General features: G+C 41.0%; 2 protein-coding genes across 2 annotated transcripts in view; one reads left to right on the top strand and one right to left on the bottom strand.

Moving 5' to 3' along the window:
- Nucleotides 1-4,082: 4,082 nt before the first annotated feature.
- DCTN3 (dynactin subunit 3) lies at nucleotides 4,083-12,511 on the bottom strand. Its single transcript, XM_070743649.1, has 7 exons — nucleotides 12,336-12,511; nucleotides 10,355-10,439; nucleotides 8,827-8,913; nucleotides 7,588-7,671; nucleotides 7,075-7,133; nucleotides 5,841-5,899; nucleotides 4,083-4,263 (listed from the first exon to the last, which is right to left on the bottom strand). The coding sequence occupies exons 1-7, from the start codon at nucleotides 12,438-12,440 to the stop codon at nucleotides 4,173-4,175; spliced, it is 570 nt and encodes a 189-aa protein (XP_070599750.1). The 5' UTR covers nucleotides 12,441-12,511; the 3' UTR covers nucleotides 4,083-4,172.
- A 13,784-nt stretch (nucleotides 12,512-26,295) lies between these two features.
- ARID3C (AT-rich interaction domain 3C) overlaps nucleotides 26,296-26,589 on the top strand; it is an 84,373-nt gene continuing 84,079 nt past the window's right edge. Inside the window, exon 1 of the mRNA XM_070736924.1 lies at nucleotides 26,296-26,334. Within this exon, the coding sequence (XP_070593025.1) occupies nucleotides 26,296-26,334 (39 nt within the window). The remainder of the gene's footprint in view (nucleotides 26,335-26,589) is intronic.

Raw genomic sequence — 26,589 nt, 5'->3', positions numbered from 1 at the left:
TAAAATACCTCATTTCATGTCTGACTCGAAAAGTGGAACAAAAGGTCTCGCGACGCCTTCTGACATCCTTTCCACATTGGTAAAGTTAACATGATAGATGGTGGTTATAAAAAGTCTGCACACTTCCGTCAAAATGCTATATATTTTTTTTCAAAAATCAGACTGAGATTAAAGACTTAAATTTTTTCCCCATCTTTAATATAACATAGAAGGTGTATAATTCAAATGAAAAAGAAACTTTAAAATCTTTTTGGATGAAAAAAAAATAACAATGCAAGTTACCAGTAGCATGGTTGCATTAATTGTGCAGTTTCTTATAAGCACCGATGTGCCTGTGTTCAAAGTAAACCAATCACATTCCCATGGATATCATTTTGGATTTCATTTGTACGAGGGTCGCCCAGAAGGTAATGCACTATATTTTTTTTTCTCCAACAATTATTTATTGAACACAATGAAACTTACACATACAACACCTTTGTGACTATGTCACAAAGGTGTTGGATCAAGGTGGTGCCGTGGATATTGCCTATCTAGACTTCAGCAAAGCCTTTGATACGGTTCCACATAAAGAGCTGATAGATAAATTAGTGAAGATTGGACTTAATCCCTGGATAGTTCAATGGATTTGCAGCTGGCTGAAGCGTAGACATCAGAGAGTTATTGTTAATGGCGAGTATTCTGAGCAGAGACAGGTTACAAGCGGTGTGCCACAAGGGTCTGTTCTGGGTCCTATTCTTTTTAATATGTTTGTGAGTGACATAGGGGAAGATTTTGGTAGGGAAGGTTTGCCTATTTGCCGATGACTCTAAAGTGTGCAATAGGGTTGATATTCCTGGAGGGGTCTGTAATATGGTAAATGATTTAGCTTTACTAGATAAATGGTCAAAGCAATGGAAACTGCAGTTTAATGTTTCCAAATGTAAAATAATGCACTTGGGAGAAAGGAATCCTCAATCTGAGTATTGCATTGGCAGTTCTGTGTTAGCAAAAACTTCAGAAAGATTTAGTGGTAGTGATTTCTGACAGTCTCAAAATGGGTGAGCAGTGTGGTCGGGCAGTAGGAAAAGCAAGTAGGATGCTTGGCTGCATAGCTAGAGGTATAACAAGCAGGAAGAGGGAGATTGTGATCCCCTTATATAGAGCGCTGGTGAGACCACATTTGGAGTACTGTGTTCACTTCTGGAGACCTCACCTACAAAAAGATATTGACAAAATTGAACTGGTCCAAAGACGGGCTACAAGAATGGTGGAAGGTCTTAAGCATAAAACGTATCAGGAAAGACTTCATGGACTCCATCTGTATAGTCTGGAGGATAGAAATGTGTTTTAAGAAATAAAATAAATTCTATTGTTTTGAACATACGATACCAATGAGCCTTAGTGGCATGTTGGTTAGAGTGCAGTACTGCAAGCTGCTTCTGCTGGCTGTTGGCTGCACTTCACCAGTTCAAATCTCACCAGGCTGAAGGTGGACTCAGCCTCCCACCCTTCCAACGTGGGTAAAACGAGGACCCAGATTGTTGGGGGCAAGAGGCTGATTCTGTAGTCCGCTTAAAGGGCTGTAAAGCACTGTGAAGCGGTATATAAGTCTAAATGCTAATGCTATATTTAGAGAAAGCCTTTTACTGTTCATTGCTTGGTTTTCTAACTTCACGTTTTTCTAGTGACATTCCTGTTGTGTCCAGTCTATATACTTTGCATAGAAGGCTGATGAACTAATTCAATATTTTTTATTATTATTCTTTGATTTGAACAGTGTCACAAGTCAGGCTAAAATTGGATTGTGTAGTTTGTAATTCAGACCATTTTGACCTCAGCTTTCATCAGAGAATTTTGTGTAAACCCAAGATATTAAGCCACCTTGTGGTTAGGTTTGGGAAAAACACTTAGGAACAAAGTAATATCTCAAGACCTAAAATGGTCACCTAACATCAAAAACATCATCAAAAAAGCACAACAAAGAATGTTCTTTCTGCGCCAGCTCAGGAAGCTCAAACTGCCCAAGGAGCTGCTGATCCAGTTCTACAGAGGAATCATTGAGTCTGTCATCTGCACCTCTACAACTGTCTGGTTTGGTGCTGCAACCCAACAGGACCGACACAGACTTCAGAGGAGAATCAGAACTGCAGAAAAAACAATTGCTGCCAATCTGCCTTCCATTGAGGACCTGTATACTGCACGAGTCAAAAAGAGGGCGGGGAAAATATTTACTGACCCCTCACATCCTGGACACAAACTGTTTCAACTCCTACCCTCAAACGTCGCTACAGAGCACTGCACACCAAGACAACTAGACACAAGAACAGTTTTTTTCCAAATGCCATCACTCTACTAAATGAATAATTCACTCAACACTGTCAGATTTTTTACTAAATCTGCACTTCTACTCTACTAGTTTTTCTCATCATTCCTATCACCCATTTTCTCTCATGTTGACTGTATGACTGTAACTTGTTGTTTATATCCTAAGATTTTTATTCATATTGCTTCTTCATTGCTTATTTGACCCCTATGACAATCATTAAGTGTTGTACCACATGATTCTTGACAAATGTATCTTTTATTTTAGGTACGCTGAGAGCATATGCACCAAGACAAATTCCTTGTGTCCAATCACACTTGGCCAATAAAGTTCTATTCTATTCTATTCTATTGTGGCTTGCTAATTCTGAGTTAGGATTTGAAGACCAGTCAATTCTTAGTCTCTCAATAGAGATGGGATATGATCAATAGAATAGAATAGATATGATCAATAGAATAAGTCTCGATTCACACAAATCTGCAGGAGGGATGGAAATTCCAGGAAAATATGTGGAAATTCAGAGATAATTTCCTCTTCCCGCAACAAATGACCTTACTCCATTCTATAATTGTACGACAAATATAATATATATATATATATAAATGATCTGAAATGGGGTGGTTTTGAGAATTGTTTGATGGCATTGGACGCAGTTGCCTATACTGGTGGGGAAAAGGGAGTGGGAGGAGGAAGGGGAGGAAGAGGAAAAGAGGGAGGAAAAAGAGAAGAGGGAAAAGGAAGAAGAGGAAGAAAGGGAGGAGGAAAAAGAGAGGAAGAGGTAGAAGAGAAGGAAGAGGAGAAAGAGGAGATGGCAGGTGGAAGAGGATGGATGAGGAGGAGGAAGGAAATGTAAGGGAGAAGAGGATGAGGAGAGGAAGAGAAGGCGATGGGAGGGAAGGAGGGGAAGAGTTGCCTAGAACAACTGTTATCACTGATCCGTATTTTGTGGCTGATGAATCCAAATTGACATGCTTACTTCAACTAACTTCATCTCCTTCACAATCTCTTTACAAAGAGAATTCTTGGAACAATCAAGAAGAGTTCTGTGTAAAAACTCCCCCAAAGAGACAAATTCTTGGCAGCTGTTTCTCTTTAATATATAAAAAAAATCTCCTGCTAAGTAAATTCTATGCTGCCCAGAGTCCTTTGCAAGTTGGGAGGCATAGAAATACATTAAATTAAATTAATTAAATTAAAGGACCCATCTTCTGGAAACTGTGGGTTTTATGAGAATGAAATGGGCGTCTAAATTTGATTAAACAAAATGTTGTTACCAAAGTTTTGTCAGATGGAAATGTAATTTCTGAAGCCTTATTCTGAAGGCTTAAGCCACTACAAAAATGTAACTCCCAGCTCTCTGGTGACTTCAACAGTAGAATGGTTTTAAACGAAGGAACGAAGACCTGTGCTATCTTAAATAACCAAACCCAGACAGACTGTTGAGGATTCATGAAGATTTTATTATGGTCCACAATAACAGATATTTTGACAAGTCATGCATTCCCCATCAATTGGCAGAATGAAGACTAAAAATAAATTAACCTCTAACTCTAAAGATGATATAATTTAGCCCCAAAAGATCAGGATGTAGTTTCCAGATTGACGCCACCAGGAGTATCCAACTGGGTGACTTTCAAGACTTGTGGACTTTCTCCCAGAATTCCCTAGATAGCTGGCCTGGGGAATTCTGGGAGTTGAAGTCCACATGTCCTAAAGTTTCCATGATTGGATACCTCTGGACGGCACAATACCGGATGAAGCTCAGGAGTGCTACCGGTTCCTAGGCAAGAGCTTTCAATGTCGACATCTGGGATCTGAAGCAGGAATCCACCTGGAGGCCCGATGGAAGGACTCGAAAGGCTGGCCTTCACTCAGGTGTGGGCTTCACCTGCTTGGCAGCTTCCAGCCGGGTCAGCATCTCATCCCACTGGACAAACTGTTTGGAAAGGAGGAGGGTCTGCAGGAAATATTTAAGGAAAAGAAGAACTGAGAAAAGTTGAAAAAAGTGATCAAATTGAACGGGTCCAAAGACGGGCTACAAAAACAGTGGAAGGTCTTAAGCATAAAACGTATCAGGAAAGACTTCATGAACTCCATCTGTAGAGTGTGGAGGACAGAAGGAAAAGGGGGGACACGATTGAAACATTTAAATATGTTAAAGGGTTAAATAAGGTCCAGGAGGGAAGTGTTTTAATAGGAAAGTGAACACAAGAACAAGGGGACACAATCTGAGGGTAGTTGGGGGAAAGATCAAAAGCAACATGAGAAAATATTATTTGACTGAAAGAGTAGTAGATCCTTGGAACAAACTTCCAGCAGACGTGGTTGGTAAATCCACAGGAACTGAATTGAAACCTGCCTGGGATAAACATAGATCCATCCTAAGATAAAATACAGAAAATAGTATAAAGGCAGACTAGATGGACCATGAGGTCTTCTTCTGCCGTCAGACTTCCATGTTTCTATGTTTCTAAAGGGTCACCATCAGGGAGCCGTTGGACAGTATTACTTGGTCTGTTGTGTAAAGGGTTGGTTGGTTCAGGGTGGGGAATTCGTGGTGGGTAGGGCGTGTTTTTTGTGGGGATTGTTGTGTGGGTTGGATTGATCTTTAGGCATCATGTGAATTTCGATGTATGTGGGTATACTGTGTATATATACTGGTCAAAAAAATAAAGGGAACACTTAAACCACACAATATAACTCCAAGTAAATCAAACTTCTGTGAAATCAAACTGTCCACTTAGGAAGCAACACTGACTGACAATCAATTTCACAGGCTGTTGTGCACATTCAACATTGTACAGAACAAAGTCTTCAATGAGAATATTTCATTCATTCAGATCTAGGATGTGTTATTTGAGTGTTCCCTTTGATGTGTTATTTGAGTGTTCCCTTTTTTTTTGAGCAGTATACATACAATGACAATAAAATATTTATTATTATTGTGGGTGCTCCATCACTGGAGGTTTTCAAGAGGAAACTGAAGAACAATTTGGGAGTTAGGATATTCCTTCCCCGAGGCCATTACAAGGTATGTATGGTATGTTTGTGTGTATGTTTGGTTTTTATAATAAGGGTTTTTAGTTGTTTTATTAAATTGGATTGTTACATGTTGTTTTTTATCATTGTTGTTAGCCGCCCCGAGTCTGCAGAGAGGGGTGGCATACAAATCAAATCAAATCAAATCAAATCGAATCAAATCAAATCAAATCAAATCAAATCAATAAATCAATAAACAAGCAAGCAAGCAAACAAACATGTCCTGGACAGTATGAGGTCTCCTGCCTTGGGCAGGGACTAGACTAGAAGACCTCTAAGGATCCTATGATTCTGTGAAATCAGGAGCAAGCAAATGAAACTTTAATGGATCACCCAAGGTAAATGAAGGACCTAAGGCAGCCAGAGGAAATTGCGATGCTTCTGACACGAATAAACAAATAATCCAGGGGAAAGCTGAGCTAGTGAGACAAGAGGAAAGTTCCACATGGGCAGTAGAGTCTTACACGCACCAAACCGAGTGAGAAAAAAGGATATCATTTTGTTGTAGTCTTCCAGAAGTAACCGGATGGTCTCGGTCACAGCTTCACACTGATCCTGCAATAGGAGAAAGAGTTCAGTCAATCCATGTTTCCTAGTCTGCCATTGGGTATTTTAAGGACCAAACGCTGCAGATGCTCCATTCCGCCCAGCTATGGGGAGAGGGTTAATGGTTTCTTAATCTTGCAAACTGTCAAGATGTCAGGATTACTGGTTAAAACAAAACGTGGAAAATTCATCACCATCAGTATAAAGAAAGGATTTTATTGGCAGCATGAGGATGAATGAAATTATTTCTTTGCTCCCAAGATGTTGGGAGACATATTTTAATTTCCCCAAGGAAATTTGCTTCTGAATCACAGGAAAAAAATCAACATGAAATAAAAACATTTCAATTTATAATAATGGCATCCATCCATACATTCATGGGCCGACCTCACTAGTAAACACCCCCCCCCCCCAGGTCAATGGCCCCAGGCCTGTTGGAAAACCCAGGTCTTTACGGCTTTCCAGAAGGCCAATAAGGTGGATCTCAGGAGGTAGTTGATTCCAGAGATTCAGGGCCACCACAGAGAAGGCTCTCCCCCGCGGACCTGCCAGCCAACACTGTTTAGCTAATGGGACCAGAAGAAGACCAACCCTGGGAATCATATTGGTCGCTGGGAGGTATATGGTAGAAGGCGATCTTGAAGATACTCTGGCCCTGAGCCATGTAGGCCTTTAAAGGTAATGACCAACACCTTGAATTGTGACTGGAGACTGACAGGAAGCCAGTGCACCTCGCAAAGAATTGACGTGGTGTAGATGGATCTGGGGGCACCCACAACAGGTCACTCAGCTGCATTATGGACCATCTGTAGTCTGCAAACACTCTTCAAGGGTAGTCCCATATAGAGCGCATTGCAATAATCCAGCCATGAGGTGATAAGGGCGTGAGTGACCGTGGGAAGAGCCTCTCAATCCAAATAGGGTCGCAAAAAGTTATCTCGTAAATGGAGGTGACGTGTCTCCTAGAGACAGGTGGGGCCTCAGTTGGGAGTGGACACAGGCTTCTTGAACCAGAGGTGAATCCTTAGCATTTTGAATTTTAGACTACTTAATTTATATTAATATTGGATGTAGGATATTGTCATTGCTTTTTTATATGTTGTAAGCTGCCCTGACTCCTCAGAGAGGGGCGGCATATAAATCCAATAAATAAATAAATAAAAATTTTCCAGCTCGGGGCTTACCTGCTGCTGAAGGTGTATTTGTGAAAGCCGCTGGAGCTTGGTGGCGTGATCAGAAGAAGCTGCAAGAGACCACGAAGAGGAAGTCAGGCTATTGTTACGACTGTTCAAAATGGAACACTTTCCAGATGGCCCTTGGGAGGCTATGTGGGGAACAATCTAGTTCCTTAAAAACATCCCCCATTATGACCCGCTCCCTTCAAGCTACAAATCAATGTTTTTGTAAAGCTATGAAGCAGAATCAATACCCAGTGAGCTTCCATCTTGCTCCACCACTAATCTCACCAGGTTCAAGGTTAACTCAGCCTTCCATCCTTCAGAGGTGGGTAAAATGATTGTTGGGGGTGATATGCTGACTTAGTGAACCGCTTAGAGAAGGTTGTAAAGCGGTATATAAGTCTAAGTGCTATTGCTAAGGCTAATATTCCAAGTGTGGTCTTGCCAAGCCTTATAAAGCGTCAGCAACACTTCACATGCTCTTAATTCCCTCAGGATATAGAACAGGGAGTCACTCACCTTTGATATGTGCACTGTCCAAATAGGGCTGCAGGCTTTTCACCTGCTCCAGAAGTGCTGCTTGCATCATGATGGACGGTTCTTCTGGTGGTGGGAAAAGCATGACGTAAGTCAAAGCAAAAACGATATTGCTGGTCCAGTAGCAGCAGATCACATGACCTGTGCCCTGAGGCAGCAGATTAACAAGCACTGATCATGTTCCCTAGTTGGGTAATAAAATGTTGCTGAGAAAACCACTAAGCTCAGGCAGCACCAAGGGTAATGTTAGATGATAGATAGATAGATAGATAGATAGATAGATAGATGGATGGATGGATGGATGGATGGATGGATGGATGGATGGATGGATGGATGGATGGACGGACAGACAGAGGGATAGATAGATGGATGGATAGACAGACAGACAGGTCATGAAACATCTGCAAGAAAACCACTAAGCTCAGGCAGCACCAAGGGTAATGTTAGATGATAGATAGATAGATAGATAGATAGATAGATAGATAGATAGATAGATAGATAGATAGATGATAGATAGACAAAAAGATGGATGGATGGAAATTATTATTGAGGGTTTATTATTCTTGCCGTCTTATTTTTTTTCATTTTTTTAAAAAAATAACTTAAAATTTTAATTCTAACATTTTAATTGTTCATATACCATTTTGTATTTTTTGTATATTGACCAGAGTGGCTTTTTGAGTGAGATGGATGGTTCAGAAATGGATGGATGGATGGACCCAGGAGCTGGCTATCCAAAAACAAACCTCAAGACAACTTAAAACTGATCTGTTTAAATCTATCCGCCATTGAATAACATAAGGATCACTGCCAGGTCAATGTGCACAAGATTATGACTTAAAAACTGTGCTCGAAATATAAGATTCAGATCATTTCAATGTAAAAAGTGAATGACCAAAAAGTCATTTTAGTGCAAGCACGCACTTTATACATTAAAATCCACTGCTAAAAACCCAGAATATTTATTTATTTATTTGCTTTGTCCAATACACAATAATACACAATGAGGGTTATAGAGAATATAATCAGGTAGAATGTATTAAAGGGAGAATAGAGGAGAAAATAAAGGAGTAAAATATAACTATGAGAGAATCACAGAAAAAGATATAGGGATAGAAGAGAAGATATATGAGATATGGGAGAGACTATAGGACAGGGGACAGTAGGCACTCTGGTGCACCTATGTACGCCCCTTATATAAGGGACTATAGTAGATCTTACCTGCCATTATGAACTGCAGCTTCATGGCATCTGGCATGGCCATTCGGTCAATGTACTGGGGATCCAGATATTTTAGGATGTCTTCAACTTAAAGAGAAGAAACAACATAAAATAGAATTAGAACTTTAAAATGCAGCAGTGATAGAAACATATGCTGGATGTTGAAAAGGATTGAATCAGTAACAAGCCTTGTGGCTGCTTTATTTTTAATTTTATTTTATTTTTTGAACAGTTCTAAATCAGGGGTTTCCAAACTTGGCATTTAAGATTTGTGGACTTCACATGGCTGATTGGGGAATTCTGGGAATTGAAGTCCATAAGTCTTAAAGTTGGCAAGTTTGGGGAGCTCTGTTTCTAGATGAATACGTTTGGCCAAATATTAATGCTAAATTATTATTGAGGGTTCATTATTCTTGCCGTCTTAATTTTTTTTTCATTTTTTAAAAAATTTAACTCAAAATTTTAATTCTAACATTTTAATTGTTCATATACCATTTTGTATTTTTTGTATATTGACCAGATGGATGGTTCAGAAATGTGAAATATAATAAATAAATAAATAAATGCTTTCAAACCAAACAGAAAAACACAGTACTAAAAACCACCAGTTGGCATGTTCATGTTTTCTCAATGCCTTCTTCCAACTTTTCAAAATAGGGAAGACAACACCAACATGCCATGTGACAAATTTAGAATTGCACAGTTGGAAGATGCAAAATTGTAAAAGGCTGGCATTTATTTATTTGAGAAATTGTCTCAGTAATAAAAATGAACTGTAACCAAGGCATTTGTATGCTCTTTGTGCCCATTTCTGAATAATAATAATAATAATAATAATAATAATAATAATAGTAATAATAATAATAATAGCTCTAGCTGCTTCTCCTCAATTCTGCTGTCCCCTGGGATTGCGATGTCAATGATCCAGAAAGAAAGTATGGATCATCGACATCGCAATCCCAGGGGACGGCAGAATTGAGGAGAAGCCGCTAGAGAAATTAGTGAAATACGAAGATCTAAAAATCGAGCTGCAACGACTCTGGCATAAGCCAGTGAAAGTCATCCCAGTGGTACTTGGCCCGCTGGGCGCAGTGCCAAAGGATCTCAGCGGACATTTGAAAACCATCAGAATTGACAAAATCTCCATCTGTCAATTGCAAAAGGCCACTACATCACGCAGTCCTAGGTGCTTGGGAAGCGCCTGACTGGTGATGAAATACGAAATCCAGCATAGTGATCTTGTTTGCTGTGTTGTATTGACATAATAATAATAATAATTAGGCAATTCCACTACCAACAGACTGGGGCAGCAAACATGCTTAATTAAAACTAAAATCATCAACAAGTTTCAAATACCAATATGATGAAAATCTATGAAGGGTGCATCACATTCAAGAAACAATCTGGTAATATCATTACCGTCATCTGGTAATAAATCAGTCTTCATCCACATATCAGCTGTCTTTTAAGACAGCTGATAAGACAAACCAACATTTTGTTTTAGAAAAGAAGAAAGAAAATCACTTACTTTTTTTGAACAGAATTTTAACTCTCTCTCTTTTGCTTGCAATGTTCCCCAAGGCGCCTTGAACTTTGCCCAAGCCGTCTGTTATCTAGAGGGGGAAAGACCATTAATCACAACTGGAAAGGGAAAAAAACGCTGCATACAGCTTCATATGTAGCAGTGTTTTTTCAAAGTTGTCAGCTTTAAGATGAGTGGACTTCAACTCCCAGAATTCCCCAGCCAGCATTTGTCGACTCATCTTAAAAAGCTGCCAACTGCTTTAAACTGTCTTTGAAATGGTAAGTGATAAATTGGGTAAGTACAGTAGTCCCTTACCTATCGCTGGTGTTACGTTCCAGACCTGGCCGCGATAGGTGAAATCCGCGATGGGGAATTTATCGACTGATAGTACTTATTTAAGTACGTATTTATATTGTAATTGTTTGGTAAGTTTTCATTGTTTTAAGTGTTTATAAACCCTTCCCACACAGTATTTATTTTAGATACAGTATTTAAATACAGTATTTACAATTTTAGATATATATATTTTTTTTAAAAACCTGCCGATCGAGTTCGGCAGGCTGTTTAAATCTGCCGATCGACTTCCTCAGAAACCCGCGATGAAGTGAAGCCGCAGTAGGTGAAGCGCGGTATAGCGAGGGACTACTGTACTTTACTAAACACTGAACACTAGAGGGAACTAAAGATTACAACTAAAGAAGAACGCAACTTTTTTTTAGATTTTTAATATTATATTTCTACATGTTTTTGTACTGTACTTGTATTTATTCTGTTGTAAGCCACTCTGAGTTGGTTGAGAAGGGCAGCATAGAAATCTAATTAAATAAAGTAAATAAATAAATATTCTATATACGAGATCGGTTTAGGTGTATTTGGAAAATTTATTATGCTAAGACTTGAAGAATTAAATGACTTGGAATAACGTGGATAAAATAATGAAGACTAATATGAAAAGCATAGCGACAGTTTAAGAAAATTATACAAATAAGTATTGTTTCCTATGTTATGACAAAATGGGATTTAAAAAAAACCATGGGTGATAAATAAGAAGATAAAGAAAGGCAAAGAAGAAATATGGCTTAAAATTTTAAATTAATTTTTTAAAATTAAATTTTTTAAAATTAAAATACCAAAGTATTGGGCGGCATAGAACAGTGTTTCCCAAACTTGGCAACTTGAAGAGATCTGGACTTCAACTCCCAGAATTCCCCAGCCAGCATTCGCTGGCTGGGGAATTCTGGGAGTTGAAGTCCAGATCTCTTCAAGTTGCCAAGATTGGGAAACACTGGCATAGAAGTCTAAATGAATGAATGAATGAATAAATAAATAAATAACAAGTAAGTAAATAAATGGCAAGAGAAAAAATAACTATCTTGGTAAATTAAGCTAATAGCGGTCAATTTGGGAGGGGAGGTACTTTTTGGAATTAATTGGTAGAAATCCCAGAGGGACAAAATTAGATTTATATATTTTTCTTTTAAATATACCTGGAAGAAAGTGTCATATATAATTTACAAATGATTGATTAAAATGTATAATCGTATTTTATTCTTTATAAATATTTTCTTAATTTTTCTCCACCATACAATAATACATACATAGAATAATAAAAAACACAGCTTCCATGCCTAAAAATAACAACATATAACATTTCCTTCTCCAGTAGATAAGGGAACTTTAAATATATAGATAGAGAGAAATATTAGTTCATGATGTCCATGTATTTTATTCTAATATTGTAACATCTGAAGGTATATATATGTATAGACATGTCTGGATTGATGGAGAAAAAATAAACTTTTTGTCAAAAAAAATAAAAATTAAAAAACAAACTGCCCCGCACCTCACAATGCACCCCAGAGCCCAGCAGAACTCAGCCAACGGCTGGCAGGGGATGATGGGCTTTGTGATACCTCAAACCCCCCCCCCCGATGGAGGAGATGGGCTTTGTGATACCTGGCCCTCCCCCAAGCACGGCACTTACTTTCCGGGGAGCCCCCGCGGACGCGGCTCCGGCGGGGGCCCCGAACATCCGCTCTTCCAAGGCATCTAGGCGGTTTTCCAGCTGCTGCACCTCAGACACCGCCATTTTGGCTCCACCCGTCCACCGGCGCCGGGGAGCCAATCAGAATCTTCCCCAGAGGGGAGCCGCTCTGAAGCCTCCGGCGTCGCGTCTCTATGGTTCAACCAAGGCAAGTGACGGAGAAAATAGTAAACACCGTAAGAGAAGTTAGGCACCAGGTTGTGGCTCTCTAGCCTTTCCGAAAACTCTATGGCCGTTCCTTCGGATGGAGGGAGGAGCACGGGCCGGATGTTTCTCTCTGGGAAACAGGAAGCAGCTGGCGTTGCCATGGAGATGTGCGGAAGCGTTTCGGTCGGTTTCTGGGCCCGGAGCCTTGGCATCCATTATCCCCAGCAAGAGGGAGTCGTTTCCCCATCCGCGAGGAAGGCTTGCTTGCCTGGCATTGGAATGACTGCGGATCAAGCCTCCTTGTCGCGGCATGATTGTGGTCGACTGTCGAGGGTCGCGGCCGCCATCCTGACCGTTTTGACCTCCAATGGGTCGCACTCAAAGGGCATTGCTGGAAAGCGAGTCTTCTTGCTAATGAATGCCCAGGCCCTCATCGCTGCTTCGTCAATGGAAGTTAAAAAAAAAAAAAAAAAAGACATTAGACAACTGTTTGCCTCAAATTGTATAGAAGTCTTTGAGTAGCGGGGTTGAAGTCTTTGAGTAGCGGGGTCTTTGAGTAGCGGGGCAGTGTTCCCTCTAATTTTTTGGGGGGTGGGCGGAAAAGTTACTTCTCTCCTTGGTTAGTTTCCACCTATTGCTTCTTGTTCTACCTTCAGGTGCTTTTGGAGAATAGGTTGACTCCTGTTTCTTTGTGGCAACCCCTGAGATATTGGAACACTGCTATAGTCTCCCCTGGCCCTTTTTTTCATTAAACTAGCCATGCCCAGTTCCTGCAACCGTTCTTCATATGTTTTTGCCTCCAGTCCCCTAATCCTCTTTGTTGCTCTTCTCTGCAGTCTTTCTAGAGTCTCAACATCCTTTTTGCATTGTGGCAACCAAAACCGAATTCAGTATTCCAAGGCTTAGATCCTGACTTAGCAACCCAACCAGAGCACCACCAAACAGGAAAGAGGTCACTCTCCACATTGCAGCTTGAGAATCCCAAGCCTTTCAGACTGCAGGAATCGTTATTCTTAATATTAAAAAGAGGCAGGATAGAATATTTCCCTAGAGAAGAAATGGAGAAAAATCTTAACAAAGGCAGAAAGCAACCTCAGCCTTCCTGTCCTAGGAAAACAGATTCAAACTTAGAAACTTGGAAGAGGAATGCAGATTTTATACCCATTCAGAAAGACTGGGCCAATCTATTCATATACAAAATGCAAAGACGGTTGCAGCTGAAAAGGATTTACATCCCTCCACCTGAATTCTAAAGGAAAGGACATGACCTGTAGGACCTAAGAAGATTTACTCACCACCACTATTAGAATAAGGAAAGACACAAGGCTCACTAGATTGCACAAACCCCCTGGAGTGTCTGAATCACCAAAACTCAGAACCCTATAAAAATTGGGACTGTCTTCTGCCTTATACTTCCCAGTGACCAATTAGGACCCACGGAATTGGCCTTCTCCAGGTCCCATTGGCCAAACAACGCTGAGCGGTGGGACCACGTGGTAGGGCCTTCTCTGTGCTGGCGCCAGCTCTCTGGAACCAGCTATCCCCGGAGATTCATACCGCCACCATTCTCCTGGCCTTCCAGAAAGCCGTGAAAACCTGGCTCTGCCGGCAGGCTTGGGGCCGTTAAGCAAAACCATCTAACTCTGGCCTAGAAGTAATGGATGCTTTTATCTTAGGGGTTTAAAATAATTTTTATATTATTTTTACTTGTACACCGCCCACAGTCCGCAAGGAATTGGACAGCTTATAAATTTAATAAATTAAATTTATTAGATTTGTATGCCGCCCCTCTCCGAAGATTTGGGGCAGCTCACGAGACATAATATACAACAGTGCATATAAACAATCTAATTAATTAAAAACTACAAGCTAAAAACCCAATATAATAAAATCAATCAGCCAATTCAATCACAGTCATGCATCACAATTAGTAAATTAAAATTAAATTAAAATCCAGCCACTCCATCAGCCATTTTGTCAGCCACTCTGGAAACTGCTGCTGTCACTGACATTCTGGAAACCAAATAAATAGAGACTTCCTTTCTATTTCGCCTGCCTCCATTTTATTCCCGGTGTCTTCTTCCCGGATTGGAATTAAACTGGATTTTGCTTCCACTAAGACCAAGACCTTGTGAGCCATCGTTTTGGTTGCCCAAGCAACCTATTTTCAGGGAGGGTGCCTTGAATGCTGACATGAATCTACTGATTGATGTTTACAGGATGTCCAGCAAAATCAGCGATTCGGGAAATATCGGAATTATCAGGGAATTCATGAAAAAATCAGAAAAAAACAGAAAATAAGCAAACTGTATTAAAATGTTGAAAAGTCAGAGAAAAATCATGTAAAAAAAAAAAGATCGCACTGCCTGGCAGAGTCAAGCAAAAATGAGCATAACTGTGGCAACAACTTGCTTCCTTAGCTACCGATATTTCTCCATGGCTTAGCCGTTTGATGTCATCTTTGACTGTGCCTTAACTAGAACACAAGTTACAGGGAAGTGTCAGGGAAATATCGGGGATTTTCGAAATGTTTACCTCCAGATACCCGTTGTTGAACTGACATGCATGAGAAAAAAGGTTCGCCATCACGGCCCTACACCAAACAGGCTCTGAGTAAATGATCTGTCATCGTAAATCAGCTTCGGAAAATAAATTTGTATAAGAGACTCCTGAGTTTTGCTCCTTCTCAAATCAACGGCACGGCTGTTTCCAGGGGCAGCTACTTAGCACGCCACCTTCTCACCGAATATGAGTTATTTTTAATTTGCGCCCACAGGAAGCCAGCTGAAGTCAGCAGGTCCTATCAATACCGGTCCACTTACAGCGCCAGGTGGTGTAATGAAAATCCGATGGGAGGATTGGCGGGAGTAAATAAGTATGCCATTAAAATGAGAAAATCAAATCCCCGGACAGGTCTTTTCTCTCTCGCATTGATTCCTTTTATTACGGAAGTATTGCAGCTAAAATAACATTAGTGTGAATCATTTCGATAGTGTTTTCCACAGATTGCACGTCAATAACCCAATTGCGGCCTTGCCGTGTAAATTCATGGGTGTTCTGGATGCGGTGTTTGGTCTTTTTGAGTTGACCTTCCTGGCTGTACTGAGGAGAAAGGAAGAGCTGTGGATCTCTGCCTATTTGATTTTTTAAAATGTGATTCTCCATCTATCCGTCCATCTATCCATCCATTCATCTATCCCAAGGATAGGCAAAGTTGGCTCTTCTATGACTTATGAACTTCGAATACCAGAATTCCTGAGTCAATCACGCTAGCTCAGGAATTCTGGGAGTTGGAGTCCACATGTCATAGAAGAGCCAACTTTGCCTACCCCTGATCTATCCAGTGAAAGGCTGCAAATTTTTTTACCACCACACTATGGGAGTGGCTTATTTTGTGGGTGTGGCTTGCTGGACATGTGACCTGGTGGGAGTGGCTTGATGATCATGTGACCAGGGCGTGGCTTAAAAGTCATGTGACTGGCTTAAAAGTAGCCAACTTTACATCACTCATGTCAAGGGTTAGGATTAAGGTTAGGTTGCCTGGCCTCTCCTCGCCACAAAGAGATACAATTTCACTATTTATTTACTATTACTGATCATCCAAGATGTACTATTTAATTCTATGCATTCTATGTGAGTGACATAGGGGAAGGTTTGGTAGGGAAGGTTTGCCTATTTGCCGATGACTCTAAAGTGTGCAATAGGGTTGATATTCCTGGAAGCGTCTGTAATATGGTAAATAATTTAGCTTTACTAGATAAATGGTCAAAGCAATGGAAACTACAGTTTAATGTTTCCAAATGTAAAATAATGCACTTGAGGAAAAGGAATCCTCAATCTGAGTATTGCATTGGCAGTTCTGTGTTAGCAAATACTTCAGAAGAAAAGGATTTAGGGGTAGTGATTTCTGACAGTCTCCAAATGGGTGAACAGTGCAGTCAGGCGGTAGGGAAAGCAAGTAGGATGCTTGGCTGCATAGCTAGAGGTATAACAAGCAGGAAGAGGGAGATTAAAGATCCCGCTATATAGAATGCTGGTGAGACCACATTTGGAATACTGTGTTCAGTTCTGGAGACCTCACCTACAAAAAGATATTGACAAAATTGAGTGGGTCCAAAGACGGGCTACAAGAATGGTGGAAGGTCTTAAGCATAAAACATATCAGGAAAGACTTAATGAACTCAATCTGTATAGTCTGGAGGACAGAAGGAAAAGGGGGGACATGATTGAAACATTTAAATATATTAAAGGGTTAAATAAGGTCCAGGAGGGAAGTGTTTTTAATAGGAGGGTGAGCACAAGAACAAGGGGACACAATCTGAAGTTAGTTGGGGGAAAGATCAAAAGCAACATGAGAAAATATTATTTTACTGAAAGAGTAGTAGATGCTTGGAACAAACTTCCAGCAGACGTGGTAGATAAATCCACAGTAACTGAATTTAAACATGCCTGGGATAAACATATATCCATCCTAAGATAAAATACAGGAAATAGTATAAGGGCAGACTAGATGGACCATGAGGTCTTTTTCTGCCGTCAGACTTCTATGTTTCTATGTTTCTATATGCCATATGTGTACATACATATTACACACAGGCACACAAAAATATACATTATCTACTATATGAACTGTATGTACACACACGCACGCACAGCTCTTCTAAAATTATACACATTCAACCTCATTAACTGCGATAGGAAAAACACCCAGAGCCAAGAAGGGGGGGAAAAGAAAAAAAATTCAAAATTTTTCTACCGGTTCTGCATACCTGACCATATCCGTAGGAGCCCATCACTGCATCTATCTATCATCATCTAAATGTCAGGGTTCCAAGTAACTCCCCAAAGAGAATCAAATCTCCGAGGCAGGAACACGGCTCTAGGACTGACTGTTGTCTATCATCGATCATCTCCCAGAATTCTGGGAGTTGAAGTCCACAAATCTTAAAGTTGGTCTGGCCAGCCTGTAGAAGTCTGTTGCCTGGAGTGTGGCCACTGCGCATGCTACAGCTACTAGGAGCCATAGGTGAGAGCTGAGTGACAGGTGGGACCATAGGTGAACGAACTGCCCTAAATTGAGCTGCCATAAAGGGACACGACATGCCTCTACACCAGAGGTGCTACCCCTCCCTGAACACCCCATACACCCCAACTATGTAACAACATCTGTGCTAGAAGGGAGGAGGAGGAGGAGGAGGACAACCGTGGGGTCCTTGGTGGTCTCTGAGCTTGGTCATTTGCCTACAGATGTTTCATGACCCAACTAGGGAACATCATCAGTGCTAGAGTGTTTGAGGAAGAGAAGAAGCAGGAGGACCCTTGATAGAACTCTGGGCAGCAACTCAGGTTTCATATTTATTTGTTTTTCTGTAAATAATTAATTTATTTCATTTATACACCACCCACCTCCAGCTCCTGCTCTTCCTCCTCCTCCTCTTTGCAAACTTCACTCCCAACTAGCATGATGATGCTACCTAGTTTGGTCATGAAACATCTAGAAGCGAATTACCAAGCTCAGAGAGCCCCCATTCAACCCCCCCATTCCGCATTAACAATTCAAACACAGAGCAAACGAGCCACCGTGTCCTTTGCAAGGGAAAAATTCTTGCCACTTGGATAAATGGGATTGAGGCCTGGGAAACAAAACAGTGGCGAGGTCGAATCTTTGTATCCCTCCGTCTATGACTTGAACAAATTTCCTTCCGTGCCCCCGAAAACATATTCTCGTGGCCTCTTACTTTGTCATGTTGTCCTTCTGCCTCGAGTCTCTATTGATTTGCTCGGGTGGCCATCCGTCTAGTCCAGCTGGCCCTGGAATCTGGCTGAAGTGTCCATATATCTCTGCGTATCCTTTAGTCTACAGTTATCTGGTTATCTACTCCAGCTATCTGTCTGTTTGCGGGAGCTGTCGAGTGATTTAACGCCCGCATCCATCACCCAAAAAGGCGGGCCTGGGATATATATTGACTTTTCATCCCTCTCGTTGGATGGCAGATGAAAATGTGTTTAGGAAGTTGGCACCTGCCCCTCTCCTAGGGAAATGAGATATTTTATGCAATATTCAGAGGGCAGAATATTTCCCCTAAAAGGCAGGCAGAAACCCACCCGTCAATGGGCTATAAAGGCCTGTGTTTGCTTCTAAGACATTTTATTTTATTATTTTATTTTATTTTATTTTATTTTATTTTATTTTATTTTATTTATTTTATTTATTTTATTTATTTTATTTATTTTATTTATTTTATTTATTTTATTTATTTTATTTATTTTATTTATTTTATTTATTTTATTTATTTTATTTATTTTATTTATTTTATTTTAATTTATTTTAATTTATTTTAATTTAATTTTAATTTAATTTTAATTTATTTCATATTTTTTTATTTTTTTATTATTTATTTATTTGTCAAACAATTATAGGGTGATAATTTGTACATACAAAACATTAGATAAGTAATGATAAAAAGTAGACAATAGGACAGGGACAGTAGGCCCAATGGTGCGCTTATGCACGCCCCTTACAGACCTCTTAGAAAGGGGGAGAGGTCAATTGTAGATAAAGTTAAAGGTTTTGGGGTTAGGAGTAGAAACCACAGAATCAGGTAGTGCATTCCAGGTGTTGATTACTCTGTTGCTGAAGTCGTATTTTTTGCACTCAAGTTTGGAGCGGTTGACATTTAGTTTAAATCGATTTCGTGCTCATGTGTTGTTGCGGTTGAAGGTGAAGTAGTCATTAACAGGTAGGACATTTTGGTATATGATTTTATGAACTATAATTAAGTCGGAATGGAGACGACGGAGTTGTAAGTTGTCTAAATGAAGAATTTCAAGTCTGGCGGAGTAAGGTATTTTGTTGTGAGAAGAGGAGGGAAGGACTCTTCTATTGAAATATTTCTGGACTCTCTCAATTGTGTTGATGTCAGATATGCAATGTGGGTTCCATACAGGCGAGCTGTACTCTAGGATTGGTCTGACAAATGTTTTGTTAGCTCTTGTTAGCAGTTCAAAATTACCAGAGAAGAAGCTGTGAAGGATTAGATTACATTCCACTTCTTAACCAAGAAGAGCGGAAGTTTTTTGAATGAAAAGTGAAACGGCTTCAAAGAAAAAACCAGGAAGTCCAGTTACCTTGTGAAAAAGCTCCATCACTGGAGGTTTTTAAGAAGAGACTGGACAGCCATGTGTCCAAAATGATTTAGGGTCTCTCTCTTGAATTAGAAGACCTCCAAGATTCCTTCCAATGCTCTTATTCTTTACTGCTCAAAAAAAATAAAGGAAACACTTAAGCAACACAATATAACTTCAAGTAAATCAAACTTATGTGAAATCAAACTGTCCACTTAGGAAGCAACACTGATTGACAATCAATTCCACATGCTCTTGTGCACATTTAATTTTGTACAGAACAAAGTATCCAACGATAATATTTCATTCATTCAGATCTAGGATTTATTCTTTGAGTGTTCCCTTTATTTGTTTGAGCACTGTATATTATTTCTATATGCTAACTTTTATTAATTGTATAAATGTGTTTCTACTGCTGAGCATGATGTAGAAACACAGTTCATTTGATTGATGTATCAGCTGATCTACCATATAAACCTGGAGAACTAGTTTATCCATCAGCCAAGTTATAAACAGGTGCTGTGAATGCAGCTTAAGAGTTAGCTATATATACAACTAATAATATATTATTCTAATATATCTTTTCTTTTTATTGTTTCGTTTTGGAAATTACAATGAATTTCATTATTTATATATTTGTAATATATTTATAGAAATAATAATTTTTAAGTTACCAATATTAAATATAAACTTAACATAAGGCGGTAAGCAAATAATGAACTTATGGACAATTTTTTAATAAACCAAGAAGAATGATTGAACACCAATAACCCAATGCCAGATGAAAGACAAGATAAAAACTTAGGGTTTTTTCTTTCTCCTCACAAAGCATGAGATAAATATAAGTTAATATATTGTTATTAAGTACTTCTTGTGATTAGATTTTTTTCCCCGTATTTGTTTTTTTCCCTTTTTCTTTTTGATTATGTATATTTGTGTATTATATTTGTGTATTGTATGAGGTTTTTTTATTGTATGTTATATGTTTTTTAATGAAGAAATTTAATAAAAATTATTTAATTAAAAAAAAGAGTTAGTTATATGGATTATTCTGCTTCCAAAGATTTGATAGAAAATAGGCTAGACTAGAATTCTTTATCAGACAAGTGTGATTGGACACAAGGAATTTATCTTTGGCACATATGCTCTCGGTGTACATAAAAGAAAAAGAGACATTTGTCAAGAATCATGAGGTACAACACTTAATGATCGTCATTGGGTACAAATAAGCAATCAAGAAACAATATTAATATAAATTGTAAGGATTGAAGCAACAAGTTACAGTCATACAGTCATAAGCGGGAGGAGATGGGTGATAGGAATGATGAGAAGATTAATAGCAATAGTAGTGCAGACTTAGTAAACAGTTTGACAATGTTGAGGGGATTATTTTTTTAGCAGAGTGATGGCATTTGGGAAAAACCTGTTCTTGTGTCTAGTTGTCTTGGTGTGCAGTGCTCTGTAGTGATGTTTTCAGGGTAGGAGTTGAAACAGTTTATGTCCAGGATGCGTGTAAATATTTTCACCGCCCTCTTTTTGACTCATGCAGTCAACAAGTCCTCTTTTTTAAAAAAAATATTTTTTATTTGAATTCCTTAAAAAAAACATAGTAATTGAAAATAAACTTGCATACATTTGTAAAATACAAAAATACCAACAAAAACCAAAAAGAAACAAAACACACAAAAAATGACAACAATAACAAAAATACCAAACAAAAACAAATAACAGCAACAACAAAAAGAAATATCATTTATATCCTCATATTAGGAGGGAAAAGACAATTTCTTCTATTATCAAATTATTTTCTGGTAAATACAATCAGTATTCACTGTTAATCATTTTGGTTATCCATATTTCATTTATTGTCATTTATTTCTTAGCCCCCTTCTATACACTCTTTATTAAATATTTAATTTCCTAAAGATTTTGTTTCCATAACTACTGCATGCATATCGTAACAAATCTGTTATACCAAAAAAGAAAAAATAGAAACCGTAACAAAATATTATTATCGTGGTTTAATTTGAGCTTTCATTCCTTCTCTTGAACCAATCATAAAAAGAATTCCATATTTTATAATAAATTGAATCTTCTTTATTTTTTAATTTAAGGGTTAAAGCATCTGCTTCTGCACAGTCCATAATTTTCTTGAGTATTAGTGAGTCGTTTGGTAAGTTGGGTTGTTTCCAACATTGGGCTACTGCCATTCTAGTTGCGGTCACTATATATGTATCATTAAATAATATTTATCTTTGCCTATTTTCTGATCTATAATTCCTAAGAGGAACGCTTCTAGGTCTTCTATTTATTTTAATTTGAAGTATATCCATTATCCATTTTTGTATCTTAATCCAAAATTTCTTTATTTTTGGCCAGGTCCTCCAGATATGATAATAAGTCCTGAATGGAAGACAAGTTGGCAGCAATTGCTTTTTCTGCAGTTCTGATTCTCCTCTGTAGTCTGTGTGGTCTTGTTGGGTTGCAAAACCGAACCAGACAATTATAAAGGTGCAGATGACGGAGTCAATGATTCCTCTGTAGAACTGGATCAGCAGCTCCTTGGGCAGTTTGAGCTTCCTGAGCTAGCGCAGAAAGAACATTGATGCTCTCTTGCATAAATTTGTATTCAACTGCCTGTTCCCTGTTTTTTTCACTAGAGGTCACATTTCTCCCTCATTTGCTGATGGGTCTTTACCTAAATGAACCCTCTTGTGTGTGTGTGTGGGGGGGGAGGAATTGGGGTGCAAGGAGCTGCTGATCCAGTTCTACCAATCATTGAGTCTGTCATCTACACATCTATCAATGTCTGGTTTGGTTCTGCAACCCAACAGGATCGACACAGACTTCAGAGGAGAATCAGAACTGCAGAAAAAACAATTGCTGCCAACCTGCCTTCCATTGAGGGCCTGTATACTGCACGAGTCAAAAAGAGGGCGGGGAAAATATTCACTGACCCCTCACATCCTGGACACAAACTGTTTCAACTCCCACCCTTAAAACGTCTCTCTAGGGCACCGCACACCAAAACAACTAGACACAAGGACAGTTTTTCCCCCAAACACCATCACTCTGCTAAACAAATATTTCCCTCTACACTGTCAAACTATTTACTAAGTCTGCACTTCTATTACTAGTTTTTTTCTCATCATTCCTATCACCCATCTCCTCCCACTTAGGACTGTATTTATTTATTTTATTTATTTATTTATTTATTCTTTGTCCAATATACAATACATATGAAGGAGAATATACATTAAATAATATATATAATGATAGAAAGTAAGAGAGAAGAGAGGTTGGAGGAAAGGAGAGAAAATGTATGAGATATGAGATAAGGAAAGAAGATTGGACAGGGGATGATAGGCACATCAGTGCACTTATGTACGCCCCTTACTGGCCTCTTAGGAACTTGGAGAGGTCAATCGTGGAGAGTCTTAGGGAGAAATGTCTGGGGCTGGGGGCTGACACCACGGAGTCTGGCAATGAGTTCCACGCTTCGACAACTCGATTGTTAAAGTCATATTTTTTACAGTCAAGTTTGGAGCGGTTGATGTTAAGTTTGAATCTGTTGCGTGCTCTTGTGTCGTTGCTGTTGAAGCTGAAGTAGTCATTGACCGGAAGGACGTTGCAGCATATGATCTTGTGGGCAATACTTAGATCGTGTTTTAGGCGTCGCAGTTCTAAGCTTTCAAGATCCAGGATAGTTAGTCTATTTTCGTAAGGTATTCTGTTGCGAGTGGAGGAGTGAAGGGCTCTTCTGGTGAAGTACCTTTGGACGTTTTCGAGAGTGTTGATGTCTGAGATGTGGTGTGGGTTCCAGACAGATGAGCTGTATTCGAGAATGGGTCTGGCATAGGTTTTGTAGGCTCTAGTAAGTAGTGAGAGATTGCCAGAGCAGAAGCTACGTAGGATCAGGTTAACAACTCTGGAAGCCTTCTTGGCGATATTGTTGCAGTGGGCTTTAGCACTTAGGTCGTTTGATATTAGTATTCCAAGGTCTTTTACTGAGTGTGGGTTTGCTGTGAGAATTTGTTTATTCAGTTCATAAGTGTGGTTTGGATTCTTTTTGCCTATGTGAAGGGTAGAGCATTTGTTGGTTGATATTTGAAGTTGCCAGGTGTTAGACCAATCTGAGACACAGTTGAGGTCTTTTTGGAGAGTGGGTGTGTTGTCCGTGGTGTTGAAAAGTTTCACATCATCAGCAAAAAGCACACAGTTGCTTGTGATATTATCACAGAGGTCATTGATATACAGTATAGGATGAAAAGAGTAGGACCTAGTACGCTGCCTTGGGGAACACCGCTTTTGACAGGGACGGGGGAGGAGATGGCGCTTCCGATTTTGATAATTATTAAGTGTTGTACCTCCTGATTCTTGACAAATCTATATTTTCTTTTATGTACACTGAGAGCATCTGCACCAAAGAAGAATTCCTAGTGTGTCCAATCACACTTGGCCAATAAAGAATTCTATTCTGTTCTGAATTCTGTTCTACTCTACTCTACTCTACTCTACTATAGAATAGAATAGAGTAGAATAGAATTTTATTGCCCAAGTGTGATTGGACACACAAGGAATTTGTCTTATCTCTACTCTACTGTACTCTACTCTACTCCAGTCCGGTCCAGTCTATTCTAAGGTCGCCCAATTCCTTGTGAACTCTGGGCAGTGTACAACAAATAAAAACAATGTAAAACAATTTAAACACCCCCCCAAAACCCCCCTAAAAGCATTCCTATCTGCAACGAACCTGCAACGGAGCGCTTTTATTCCGCGACCCCCCAATTCCTCCTCGTCGTCTCGCCTTCCTTGCAGACCCCTCCTACCCATTTCCTAATTTAATGTGTGTGTGTGTGACACTTAACCCTGGGGAGTCCCTCTCCCGGGTCCCAGGGCAACCCATCTACCTCCTACACAAGAGCCCCCTTCTCACTTCGGGATCCCCGAAACGAGGGGAGCGATTCGGGGAGGGGGGCTTCTCCAAAGGGAGCGAGGCGCGCGCTCCTTTCCCAAGCGGCGGAAAAGTTTGCTAACTTTGCAAACTGCAGACGCCTCCTACCTATCTACCCCCCCGCAAATCCTAGCCAGGAGGCAGGGAGGGGGGGGCGAGAAAGTAGGGGAGACCCCCGCCCAGGTTCTGTTTGCTGAGCGGAGCGGGATCGGAGGTCTGAGTCGGGGAGAGGCTCGGCTGGAGGGGCCACCGCTAAGGTGCGGGAGAGACTTTGCCCTCTCTCGCGGGACTACAGTACCTATCGTGCCCGGCAGGAAGCGTGCCAGCCCGTCCGCCCCATCAGTCACATATAGAAGACGCGTACCGTGCCGGCCGCTCCCCTTCGATTGATCGCACCCGCGGCTGGGGAGGAAGAGGAGGAGGAGGAGAAAGAAGAAGGAGTGGAGGAGGAGGAGGAGGAGAACGGTAGGGAGAGGAGGAGAGGAGGAAGAAGCAAAGGAGGAAGAAAGAGGGTAGTAAGAATAGGAGAGAAGGAGGAAGAAGAGGAGGAGAAGGAGAAAGAAGGAGTGGAGGAGGAGAACGGTAGGAAGAGGAGGAGTGGAGGAGGAAGAAAGAAGGAGGAGGAGGAAGAAAAGGAGGAAGAAGGAGGGGAAGAAGAAGAGGAGGAGAAAGGAGGAAGAAGAGTAGGAGAAGAACGGTAGAAAGAGGAGGAGAGGAGGAGGAAGAAAGAAGGAAAGAAGGGGAGGAAGAAGAGGAGAGAAGGAGGAAGAAAAATGGGGGAAGAGGAGGAGAAGGAAACATTTCTTGACAGTCAGAACAATTAATCCACGGAACAGCCTGCCTCCAGAAGTTGTGAATGTTCCAACACCAGAGGATAACCATCGGTCTGAAGTAGCGTAGGGTCTCCTGCCCAAGCATTGGGTTGGACTAGAGGACCTCCAAGGTCTGTTATTATTAGGAAAAGGAGGAGGAGGAGGAAGAAGAAAAGGAGAGAGAAGGAGGGTGGGGTGAAGAGGAGAGGAGGAAGAAGGGGAGAAGGAGACAAGGAGGAAAAGGAGGAGGAAGAAGAGGAGAGAGGGAGGAAAAGAAAGAGAAGGAGGGAGAGAAAAAGGAGAAGGAGGAAGAAAAAGGTAGGAAAGGGAAGAGAGGAGGGAGGAGGAAGAAGAGAAAAAGAAGGAGGAAGAGGAGAGAAAGCGGAAGAGAAGGAGGAGACAAGAGGAAAAGAAGAAAAGGGAGGAGGAGGAAGAAAGGGGAGAAAGGGAGGAGGAAGAGGAGAGAAAGAGGAGGAAGAGGAAGGAAGGAGGGGGAAGAGAGGAAGGAGGTGGAGGAGGGAAGGAGGAGAAAGAGAAAAAGGAGGAGGAGGAAGAAGAAGGAAGGAAAGAGAGAAAGGAAAGGAGGAGGAGGAGGCGAGGCGGAGGAAGGGTCAGCCTCGACCGGCCCGCCCGCCACTTGTTGCCGCGAGGAGGCGGAGGCGGGGGTCGCGGGGCGAGGGCGGGCCGGGGGGAAAAGCCGCCCCCGGCCGCCCAAACTCGCCCACAAGCCCGCCAGGCGGAAGGGGGCCAGCCAGGCGCCGCTCGCACCGAGCCACCGCTGCGCTCCCTCCTCCTCCTCCTCCCCCGCCGGGACCCCGGGCGTGGCCGGCCGAGGGGGAGACCCGCTGGGACCCTCGGCGCTATGGGCGAGGACACCAGCCTGGCCGCCAAAGCCGCCCTGGTAAGCCGGGGGGCGGGGGAGCAGCGGGGTGGGCGGGGGGGGGGGGCAGAAGACGCCCGCGGGCCACTTGGCCGGGCCGAGGGGAGGGCAGCGGGGTGGGTGAGTGGGGAGCCAGAAGGGGTGAGCGCGGGGGGGGGGCAGCTGAGAAGATGAGTGGGGGCCCGGAAGGTTTGAGTGGGGGGCAGTTGGGTGGCTGAGTAGGGGGGACAGAAGTAGTGAGGGGGGGGGACAGCTGAGAAGGTGAGTGAAGAGGGG

This window comes from Erythrolamprus reginae, chromosome 2 (assembly GCF_031021105.1).
Source record: "Erythrolamprus reginae isolate rEryReg1 chromosome 2, rEryReg1.hap1, whole genome shotgun sequence".
NCBI lineage: Eukaryota > Metazoa > Chordata > Lepidosauria > Squamata > Dipsadidae > Erythrolamprus > Erythrolamprus reginae.
Note: the sequence above shows the minus strand (reverse complement) of the source record. Positions and strands in the feature narration are given on the sequence as shown.

Coding starts and splice junctions, on each gene's coding strand:
- DCTN3 (XM_070743649.1), bottom strand. CDS start 12,440: ATGGCGGTGTCTGAGGTGCAGCAGCTGGAAAACCGCCTAGATGCCTTG. Junction 5,900..7,074: donor AAATACACCTTCAGCAGCAG/GTAAGCCCCGAG, acceptor CTCCTATTGCAG/GATCAGTGTGAAGCTGTGAC. Junction 4,264..5,840: donor CTGGAAGACTACAACAAAAT/GATATCCTTTTT, acceptor ATATTTCCTGCA/GACCCTCCTCCTTTCCAAAC.